At 42.2% G+C, this 11,654-nt stretch overlaps 1 protein-coding gene across 3 annotated transcripts in view; it reads right to left on the bottom strand.

The window, feature by feature from the left end:
- bsnb (bassoon (presynaptic cytomatrix protein) b) overlaps positions 1–11,654 on the bottom strand; it is a 106,751-nt gene that overhangs the window by 23,621 nt on the left and 71,476 nt on the right. For 2 of the 3 annotated variants that reach the window (XM_033625843.2, XM_033625844.2), the window contains exon 4: positions 916–1,722. In XM_033625843.2, coding sequence (XP_033481734.2) covers positions 916–1,722 — 807 coding nt within the window. The remainder of the gene's footprint in view (positions 1–915; positions 1,723–11,654) is intronic. The other variant, XM_033625845.2, reaches the window with a different exon arrangement.

Raw genomic sequence — 11,654 nt, 5'->3', positions numbered from 1 at the left:
TTTTGCACTTCACTGAAGGTATTAATCATATTCTTTTGATTTGGGTTGAGTTTGCCTTTCAAAGTTATGTACACACAGATGGATAAATACACTGACACACAGAGTGAATATAACAGACAGTTGAACATACAAACATCTACAGACAAATGTCATCTGGTTACATGCTTGATCACCATCTCTGACGCATTCTCCATTGCATTCTTCGAACCGTTGAAGAATAACGAACATGCTTAGAATGCTTAAAGTATCGTCACGAAGTGTCACAGTGAACAAAAAGCTTGCGTTTGATACAAATAAAATTAAAGTGTACAAAACCAGGCGGAGGAATGGGGCAACAAGCTGAAGATGAGGAATGGACAGTGAGACAGTGATGATGACGACGGCGACAATGGTGATGACAATGGTGATCATGATAAGGATGACGATGGTATGATGATGATGAGGATGACAATGGTGATGATGATGATGACAGGGATATTATAATGATGATGAAGAAATGTATACTGACAGTAAATTGTTTCACTAAAGGGCGTGATATGATGGAAAACTTACATTATAACTATTATTACATTAGCGATAATAGCACAAGTATAATAAGATGTAGCAATGATAGCAATGGAATGATGGAACTGATGATGATGAAGAAGAAGAAAAAGAAGAGTTTGGATTGGAGCAATAAAAACATAGAAAACAAATCAAAAACTATAATAACCAGAAGTAGAATTTAAAAAAGGAGACAGAGATAATAATAATAAGGCGAAGATAATGATAATGATGTGGAATGAATGATTAAAAGAATTATGAACTGAAGATGATGAGACTGAAAAAATGGTTACAATTATTCGAATGGAGCAAAAAATAAAAATGGTGACTCAAGAGTAACAGGTGAAGGCGAAGAAGTTGCAGGTAGCTCACTTCATGGTGTCTTGACTTCTGTGTATCTTCAGATATCTTCGTGTCTTTTGGTGAAGTGACAGTCTCTGACAAGGCCTTCTTTGGCGAGGCCTTGACGTCTTCTTTTAGAGACTTAGATGTGACCTTAGTCTTCTCCTGGCTCTGCGGCTGTTTGCGGGCCTGGTTGTTACCTGTGGGTTTAGACTGGGTGGGTGCTGTCTTTGATGGGGTAGGAGAGGCCTTGGCCTGGTTGGGTGCAGCTTTACCAGGGGCGGCCTTGGTCCCAGGAGGATGAGAAGGGCCCTTAGTCTGAGCAGAGGGCTGAGCGGATCCCTTTGTCTGAGTCGGCCCTTTGGCCTGGCTCTGGGGCTTTATTTGGTTTGCAGACTGAACGGGGCCCTTACTCTGAGCATGTGATTGAGCAGGACCTTTAATTTGAGGTCCCTTACTCTGAGCTGAGGGTTGTGTTGGACCCTTAGTTTGGGAAGGTGGCTGAGTTGAACCCTTAGGTTGAGAAACAGGTTGGGCAGAGCCCTTGGTTTGAGGGGAAGCTTGGCTGGGCCCCTTGGTGTGAGGGGTGGGCCCAGCATGTTTCACAGGAGAGACAGGGCCACTTACTTGGGGACCCGGTGGTTTCTGCTGTTGCTGAGGACCTGTGGGCCTAGGCCCTAAAAGTTGATTTGGCCCTTTCTGCTGAGGTGGCTGTTGACTGGCTGCAGCAGGTGGCCGAGGGGATCCCACAGGCTGTGCAACAGGAGCTGGAATATCTCCCAAACTTCCTGACAGAGCCCTCTGCGTCTGGCAGTTCAAGCAGAGCCATTCTTTCTTCTGAAAAACAAGCACAAAGAGAACACCAATCAAAACATGTTGAAATTGAATAATCAAAGCATTGTAATAAACTCCATTATTCATGTACACAGTTCAGCAAAACAAACTGTTTTTTCCTTTTGTTTTGTAGATTCGAGTATTGATTTTCCAGGGCAAAACACAGACATTTTCAAGGACGGAATAGCGTTAAGGTGTTCTTGGGGGGTTGTGTGTGTGTGTCTGCTTTTCAATGCTAGTTCAGTCCTACATGAACATTTTCACAACATCATTACACTTGCTTTCGCCACCATTATCTGAAGCTTTTTTTCAACGAGGCTTCCCCTGCTTTCCTGAATTGTTTGTACTCAGCTTTTCATTGTTCACTATGGAACAGCGTGCTCTGGTGCTTCAGGCGCACTCCTTCAACTATTTTTTTAATGTGCATCAAAGTGGAAAGCTATTTTATACCTTCTTCCACCAAAATGAATGCACATGTTGGTTTTGTAACACAGGAAAACCCACTAAAAATATGTAGTAGACTTTCCCCATTGCCTGCAAACAAAAGCCATGTACACTGCCCTTCAGTTGACAAGTATGCCCTTCTTTTTATTGTAATTGGTAACATTCAACATCACAAAAACAGGTTAGTGAACAGTAGAAAGCATCGTGGAGGCTGGTTAAATGTTACAACGGTTACTTCTTTTTTAAATCGCTTACTTATTCAGTCTCTTCTCAAACTCTGTGCAGACTACTTTGGAATGATGTTCGAGTGTCCACACGGGTGTTACGTTTCCATTACTGCCAATCAAAGCTGATCGGAGCTGGAGCCAATAAATACTCACAACTACTGCAGGGTCATTTGTCCTGCAAAATTAATGCTTAAGTGCTATATAGTAGGCAACTGGACTTGCTTGAGTTTCTTGAAGACGAACTGAAGAAGCCTCTTGGATGAGAGGTGAAATGTCTACAAGAAACTCAAGCAAGTCCAGTTGCCTATGATATAGCACTTAGGATGCTGATTGTAACCCTCCCCATTAAATACAAAAGCCAGATATTAGTGGGTGTTGGTGGATTTCCTTGTCTATTGGGAAAAGGGCTTTACTGTCACCTGGATGCCACCGGGTGCCAACAATAAGCAAACATTTATAATTAAATGGGCAGCAATCTGATGACCTACGCAAAGATTGTTCAACATTTGTGTTTACTTTGATATTGACACTGTGTCGACACAATATGTCCGATGAGTGATGGGTACAGAAACATAAATGTGTCTGTTATTCAAAAAAAATTAAATCAGAAAGTTGTTGCTTTATAAACGGTCATGGAGTGCCAAGGACTCAGTACAGCGAGTCTGAACAAGTGAATATTTGAAAGCCTGTCCAAACAAGGCCTTTCATCTCTTGGTGAAGACTTAATCATTTGACAACATTAAGCACTCTCCAACAGGGTACACAGAAGAAGAGTGCTGTGTGAATACAAATTAACACATCTGTTATTAGATTGGAGGGGTGCAACTGTCATTAGACCTTTTATGGAGCCCACAGCAAACCTTCAATCTGCAAGATTCGTCCTTCACCGAAGGAGCGAGGATCACTGAGAACTATGTTCGGAGGTAGTTATAGATTCTGACACCGTCGAGAACAAAACCCATCAAAGACATGATATTAACATAAACAGATTCAATTTCAGGTCAATGCAGCAAATCGATGAAACAGCTCAATGGAAAGAAATGGTTATATTACAGGTTATGAAAGCTGAAAGCTGAGGTGGCGGCACCATGTTTGTAACCCTGCGTTTCTATGATCGTCTATAATCATCTGTGCTCGAGGCCTGAAGAGGGAACGCTCTTCAGTTGCAGACTCATACAACAAAACAAATATCCTCATAAACACCTCTATTGCCGATTACCATCTGCCCAATAAATCATTACTTTTATTGGTGTCATACTTCACAAGCATAAATAGAGAAGATGGAATTCAACAACATGCCCAGAAACACCTAATAAATTAAAGCAATGCAGGTGTTCGAAGACTGTATCAGAGGACATCTTTACTGCGGTCCAAACAGTCAAGATGCCAGAGAGGGTTGCAAATAAATTATTTATACTTTTCAAACGCCCTTACTTTTTTCTCTTACACTACTAAGAAATATAATCAGTGCTCCTGCAAGTTAGTGAGAGTGTGTCACGTAACTCACATGTCAACCTAATCGCCAGTAAAATTTTGGCATTGTACAATTGGGACATCTTCCACTGTCATCCCTGGGCTAATGGCTTAAATTCATTAATTTATTTGAACACCTTGTCATTTATTTTTCAGAACAGGTTACTTTGTGATATTCAGGAGATGAGAAGTGAAATGTTTCGCATGTTTAGAGAAAAATGGTCTGCTGACATCAGGTATAAACCAAAACTTATTGTCTCATAAAGATCAGCTACAGTGGAGAACCTTACGTGAAAATCTAGACAAAAGGCAAAAATCCCCGTGTGCACAGTTGTGCTCAGGAACGTCACCATCAGCCTTAGAGACAAGAAAGTTTAACACCACCCCAGAGGAGGACAGAATTGGTTTGTTGTGTAATTTAGGTGAAGGGGCACATTCACAACGGGATAGTCCAGGGGACTCGGTTTGATTGGGCGGGGAATGTCGAAACATTTCACGGTTCACTTTCACACTGTGCTTTTCAAAGTTGACCAAACCGCCTGGACAATGTTGCACAGCTACAACAGCTGCCTGTGTGGGGGTGGTATTGCCAGAAACGACCACTGACCAGGTAGAAAAAGGGCATTAGGAAGAAGAAAACCCGGCTCATCGATTGGCCAGGACCAAAAACGGAAATCCATCCCATTCAGCTGGCTTGGTCACCACAGAAACACCAAGCACCAAAATGCAATGCGCTCTACGTCACTTCCTCTCTTTGGTTCACTTCCTCTCTTTGGTTCACTGGATAGTCCATTTGCATTTCCCACTGTAAGCAAACCGCACCAGGGTTCACTTGCAAGTGAACCGAGACTCCCAGTTTTAAAGCAGACCAGGGTTCGCTTGTTTGGTCTGCACCAGAGTTTGAATGAGCATTCACACCACTCCAAACAAACCGAACTATCTGTGGAAGCAGACCAGGGTTCGTTTAAAGTGGAATAGCAACAGTGTGAATGCGTCCTTACTGTCCTGTATATGAAGACATAAGGAATGTACTTTTCAGTAAGACGACCTCTATCTATGTTGATTTGTGATCATGAAAAATGGAAGTTTTCACCTGGAATAGAAGGCAGAGTATTCTGTCTCTGGACTGAGTAGTTATTAAAATTTTAATTGTAAGTGCAAGGTCATTGTAATGGTGTTCTGTAAACCCATGAGGGTTGGGCACATGTAAGTGTGCATAAAAATGAATCAATTAATCGATCTTGAAAGAACAGATAAGTTAAATTTGCACGTTGTTTTCAATGGGCTGTGGTTAAGGTGTGGTAAGGTTTACATGCAAGAATCATGTGGTCATTAGGAAAATGTGTTTTGGATTAAATTACGTTTTGTGGGCACAATCCTGGCAGGAAAAGCAGCAATATCTTGTGAAAAACAACCACTTTTTGGGCCTCTATCCCAGCAGGACAAACAACACTATCTTGGTAAAAAAAAAAAAAAACACAATTGCTTCTCGGGCCACTATCCCAGGAGGAAAGCAGCGATGTCTCTGTAAAAAACACTGCTTTTTGTGCCTAAAACGCTGCAAGAATAACAGCAACCGGTTGCTACAAAACACCCACATTTGGTGCCTAAAAAGCCCCAAAAAACACATCAACCCCAACCGGTTTTGTTGTTTGATGGTCTTGAGAGTGGCACACCAGTCACCATCCCCTCCACCTGCAGATGACAGTCAGCCCATACACTATATCACTTAAGATACATTGATATGATATGTATAACCAAATATAATATAACGTTTTTGTGGTTTGCAGAAATGTACAATTCCAACATTTTCTTCTGGTGACAGGGCTGCAAATGTCTGACACAGAGGGGATTTTAAAGAAGAGTGATCTGCCCGAATGATATAAATAGCTGAGAAAAGCCGACATTACAAGTAAGACAAAGAGAGATAGACAGAGAGTGACAATCACTTAGTCAGCAAGGAACATTCCTAACAGAACGATAGGGATCTTAATCTAGAGACCCCAGAGACCGCCGTCTGACAGACAAGTCTCCAGTGATAAAGTCGGAGTGTAGGACATGGTCTGCCTTCTTTTTTCGCTTCATGCGAAACCTGTGTAGAGAAATTGAGAGAGCTCCTTGTGTGTCCTCTAGGTTCTTGTAAAGAAAAAAGCTATTTAGCTCAGTGGCCTCAATGAAGTCTCCATCGCAGGCCACTTCTACTATCTGCACAGTAAAACAGAATCGTGACAGCGAAAGAATCTACAATAATGGTTAACCACTCGCTGATGTGGGTGGTAGGAGACAAAGCTGAAATTTAACAGAAGAGGACAGAAAAGGAGGAGGAGGATGGAAAAAAACAGGAGGAAGATGAAGAACGTGGTGGTGGACTAATGATGATGATGATGATGGTGAGGATGAAAGAAAGTGTTGTTGAAGATAATGGCTACAAAAGATGTAATATTCAATACATGTGATGCTCTGCTTTGTATCAATAGATGCCGATCAATCAAAATTTGACGAACAAAACAAAGAACTGTAAATAGATATTTCTCTGTTGTTGGAATATTCATCATGTTTATGATGTTTGGAGAATCATTGAAGATAATTTGAAAGTGCATACACTGATAATGCAACAGAAAGTTATTTTCATCGTCAGTCTACCGATGATTTCTTTGACTGACTGATTCATTGTTTATAAATGTCAGCAAATAGTGACGAATGTCAATCACAAGTTCCCAGACTTCAAGGTAATGTATTCAAATGTCTTGTATAGTAAACCAGCCATTGGGGGTCCACTTTCTGTGTACTCCTGATGCCGGTCCTAAGCCCGGATAAATTGCGAGGGTTGCGTCAGGAAGGGCATACGGCGTAAAACTTGTGCCAAAACAATTATGCGGAAAACAAACATGTCTGCCACACCGGACCAGTCAAGGCCTGGATTAACAACAGGAGGCAGAAGATCCGCTGTGGCGACCCCTGAAGGGAGCAGCCGAAAGACAAAGAAGATTCAAATGTCTTGTATTGTCTGATTAATTTTCTGCTGAACATGATATCTTTTCATTATCTGGCCTGACTAACCCTAACATTGGCCGTCTGGATTACCGGTACTACAAAGCTGGTCATCAACTAGTTCAGTCAACTCTGAGTTTTCCTGTTCAGCCACGAACGCATTCATGTGAAAGAGGCGGGGGTGTTAATTACAAGCGACATCATCAGAACCATAAATGAAGGAGGCTGCTTCATATGATATGAGATGAAAGGGTATTGAAAGTGTCTGCGACTACGAGACAGTTAAATGTTGTGGGATGTAGCCTAAAGAATACTCTCCAATTTTATAACAAAAATACTACTCAAAAATGCTGTCAGCCGAGATTTAAATTACGTGCAGGTATCACCTGGTTATTTGTGACATTAGCACAAAGTTGGATGAAAACTACTCGAAATATGTCACATAAAACGTTTTAAAATGGTGCCAGACTGTTTCTGCTGCTGAAGTAAAGGGTGGAAAGTAGTTGATGACTGATGAGGTCTGTCTGACCGAAATGTGGCATTTATAATATAATATCTTTTTTTTCCCCAGTTCTCATCACGCAGGTGTCTCATGTTATTTTGAGCTGCAGTGAGGGAACCAGAGTGTCAAATAACATCACCATCACTGCAGACTAAAACAAACTTAGATTGTTATCTGGGAGTAAGGACGTCGTAGTTAGGAGTGTGGTTCCAAATCCAACCAAGGGGAGGAAGTGGAACCCAAGATCGGCAGTTCAGGAGGCAGAGGCAGCTCTTAGGCATGCAGAGATTGTAGGTAATGTTCAGTTTGGCCGGGGAGGCCTGGGGCTTGGCTCAGGCAAACCGGTATGGAATAAAGCAGGTCTCAAAGATAAAAGAAAGCTGGTTGTAAAACAGATACGTAGACAGGAAGAGATGCTAAGGGGTGCAAAGGTAGTGGCCCAGGCTAAACAGGGACAGTGGTTGAATTGGGAAAGTGTAGAGAAGAGGAAGCTTAGTTGGAGGGACCTGTGGAGTATGGAGGAGAATCGTATTAGATTCCTGGTAGGGGCTACATACGATGTGTTACCAACCCCCCAGAACCTAAAACTGGGTAAATGAGGACCCATCATGCCCATTGTGTTCACGTACCGCAACCTTAAAGCATATTTTGTCAGGCTGTAAAGTTAGCTTGTCACAAGGCCGATATACATGGCAACATAACCAGGTGTTGAAATGTTTAGCTGCAGGCATAGAAGGGAAACGAAGACAGGTGAATTCAGAAGGTGTTAAGGATAGGAGTTTAGTAATTCAGTTTGTCCGTGAGGGAGAGAAACACAGAAGAGTTAAGTTAGTGAGGAGGCAAGGGTGTGGCCGCCTAGAAGGTGCTTGTGATTGGGAAATGCAAGTAGATTTAGGGGGAAAGCTTGTTGTTCCCCAGGAAATAGTTTGTACCAGGCAGAGGCCTGACTTAGTGTTGTGGTCAGTGAGTCAACGGATAATTTATTTCATTGAGCTGACAGTTCCTTGGGAAGACTCAGTGGAAGAAGCCTATGAAAGAAAAAAGCTTAGATACGCAGACTTAGGAGCAGAAGCTGAGCAGCGAGGATGGAAGACTAGGATTTGTCCAGTGGAAGTGGGGTGTAGGGGATTCATAGCAAGATCAGCTGTCTCACTCCTGGGGGAACTCGGAGTGCGGGGACAGAGTTTGAGGAAGACAGTGAGGGAAATGTCAGATGAAGCAATTAAATGTAGCCAGTTTATCTATAAGAGAAGAAGTAATGTCAGTTGGGGGCCAGCAGGGGGAACTACTAAACAGGGCACATAACTCCTTGAGATCAGGTGAAGAGATCCACTTCCTCTCAGGAGGAAATCCAGGAAGAGGAAGTATTTGAGTGTGGGAGTGGCCTGTTTGAATCCATTTTGTTTGAGGCCATGCGGCAAGGTGAGTGTGCTTGCTGATCCTGTAAGTTCATTTAGCTCCTTTAACTTTAGCTTATATTGTAGTTATGCTATGTAGCGTGTGAAATAGAGTATGGTGAATGTGCTAGGAAAGGTAGTATCAGCCCTGTTTCTACCTGGAGCTCGCATGTACGGAGCCTGGGTTTGGTTGAAGGTGGCAGTGCTGTTTGGGCTGAGAAAGCCATGTGTAAGTAAGGTAAAGGAGGTTATTGGGTTGGTGCGGGGAGGGGAGCAGTGAGACCTGGCATTAGGGGAGTGTTTCTGGGACGCTAGAGATCACTGTCTAGCCTCCTGGAGGTGTCGTGGGACCAACTAGACAAAACACTGGTGAAAGGAGGTTCCCACCCGATGACCCCAAAGACATGCTAGTTATCACTGCTCATTGGTTTGTATAGTTAAGCCTTGCCATATTAACTTATCATAGGGCTTAGGTTATTCACTGAGTGTTGATCCTTTCTATAGAGCACAAACTTCTTGTGTTTATTTGAACAAATTGCATAAGTTCAAATAGTGCTAAAATCACATGTTCATCATCCTGTGTTTAGTGTTGTAAACGATCTCTCCATTTGTTTGAAGCTTTGTTTTAAAACCAGTGGAAACAGAGCTATGGAACAATGAAATGATTCTTCTGACCTTTAACAATACACAGACTCCCCATTTTTTACCTGAGACTCCAGACTTTTGCTCATGGATACTTTTTTCTTCAGTGATCTGATTGGTCAGAGGTCGGGATGTTAAAAGGCTGTGATCTGATACTGTTCAGCATAAGCTGCCACAGTGATTTATCCCGGTAAAAAGAATACCAGCTTTGTAGTACCGAAAACCCAGAGTTAACCCTTCAGTTACCTCGCTGACGTTAAATCCTTATTATGGTTATGTTATGGTTGTCATTAACACACACTCAGTAGAAACAGGGCAACGTTATCATCCCATTGGAGCTGTGTTTCTGAGCACCTGACAAATGTCCCATAATAACTGACTGCACTGGTTTGGGTCATAGCTATCAATTATAGTTTAATCAGCTAATTATTTTCATGATTAATCAATTTATTTAAATTGATTTATTTAAAAATGGCGATCATAATTTCCTAGACTCCAAGTTGATGTCTTCAAATGTCTTATTTTTCCCGCCCAACAGTCCAAAGCTAAAGAAACTGCTAAAAATGTTTGTCATTTTCCCTTGAAAAAAACTTCAAGAGGCTCTTTGCTGAATTCAGAGTGTATCAGTTGTCTGGACACAATCCTCAACATGGAGGTGGCTGAGCTGGCTAGCAGCTGATGGTGCTAACTCTATAAGCAGCGCTGAACAATGGCAACATTTCTGACACAGCTTAAGTGCTAACAGGGGGAACAAGAGGGTGGGTGCTATGCTTCTGCTTCTTGATATTAGCGTAAGCGCAATATGAGCATAATACAGAGTAAAGGTAATCAACTAGCCAGTGGGATACACACATGCTAACATGCACACACTGCCGCACCAGGTTATCACAACAACTCACAGTGAAGGCCATTTAAACATTTAAATGATTGAAAAATTATCAAAATAATGGCCAGTTACCTTTCTGTTGGGTTTTTGTAGCTTGCTAAATGTAACCTTTCCCTGCTGCTGTGTGGTGCTGCACTGGTAGCTTTCAGTCAGTGAGTTTACCCAAACCAGCTGCCTGCTGTGGTGACAGAGTGGTGAGACTCAACCTTGCTGGATCAATGTGAGACTTGTGATTAATCCATCTTTGGTACCGGTAGATTTCAACTGTTCTTGTGTTGCTGATAACTCAATTAGAGCCCTTATGCAAAATGAGTGTTAAATTATGCAACTCCCTCGTTCAGAAATGATGCCATTTGAATCATGAATACTGTGAAAATATGCAGCTGAGGAAGGACAACGCTGCAGCAAACTAAGGCAAAAGTGTGGGCAGCTACAACATTTTTCAGCATAAAAGCAGATAAAATAAGTGCCTGGCAAACACTTGGCCGATTCTTTTAAGGACGGTAAAAACCACGGTGACAATGAGAGCTGAACTACTGACCCTACAAACAATCACTGCCAAAACCAATTGTAATATAATACACAGTATAAAGACAGATACAGTGGCTACATTTTAAATCTATGTGTAACACGCTATTTTTCCTGATGCTATTTTTCCGTTTGAGATGAAACCTTTCTTAACGTGCCCAAATCCTACAGGAATCTGTTGTCTCAACTGAGACCACGAAGCGTGGTTAGAGCCACTGGCATGCCAAACAGACAGACTTGCTTTGTTTTCATCTCTCGCAAGTGCTCTACTGAAAAGCTATATATAAACAGGTGCAGGACTCTCAGAACTAGCCATCTGTGCCGGCTCTTTCACATGTACGAAACAAAAAAATGTGTAGAAATGTCAGTGACAAGCATTTGTTTGTGGACAGCTAGTGCACAAGTGGGACTGACGGAGACCCACTGAAGCGATGTGACTATATAGATGGTGAGTACATACGATGTGTGTGTTCTGTGTGCACCCATGTAAGCACATGATCACATACTCATCCAGTCTAAAAAAAAACTCCCAGCCTCTCAAGTCCACTCACTTCCAACTTCCTCAAAAGCACATCAAATCTGCTGTAACTATTTTTTGAACATGTTCATAACGCAGAATTTAATTGGATACCTAAATTAGACAGTATAATGGACATTTTTCCTCCACCGAGAAGCTTTCTTCCTGCCATTTTGGTACTGCCAAACTCCCCTCTTTGCTCCTGAATCAGCATAACATCATTGCGTGGGTGAAAGGGAGAGAGGAGCAAGGCCAAACCGGAGCTGGGAGTAGCAAATTATTCATGTAGAGTGCTTTAGCTTGTACAGCAGTGAGCGGTGTGGGCTGT

This window comes from Epinephelus lanceolatus, chromosome 1 (assembly GCF_041903045.1).
Source record: "Epinephelus lanceolatus isolate andai-2023 chromosome 1, ASM4190304v1, whole genome shotgun sequence".
In the NCBI taxonomy this organism is placed as follows: Eukaryota; Metazoa; Chordata; class Actinopteri; order Perciformes; family Serranidae; genus Epinephelus; species Epinephelus lanceolatus.
This window is presented reverse-complemented; position numbering and strand designations above follow the sequence as displayed.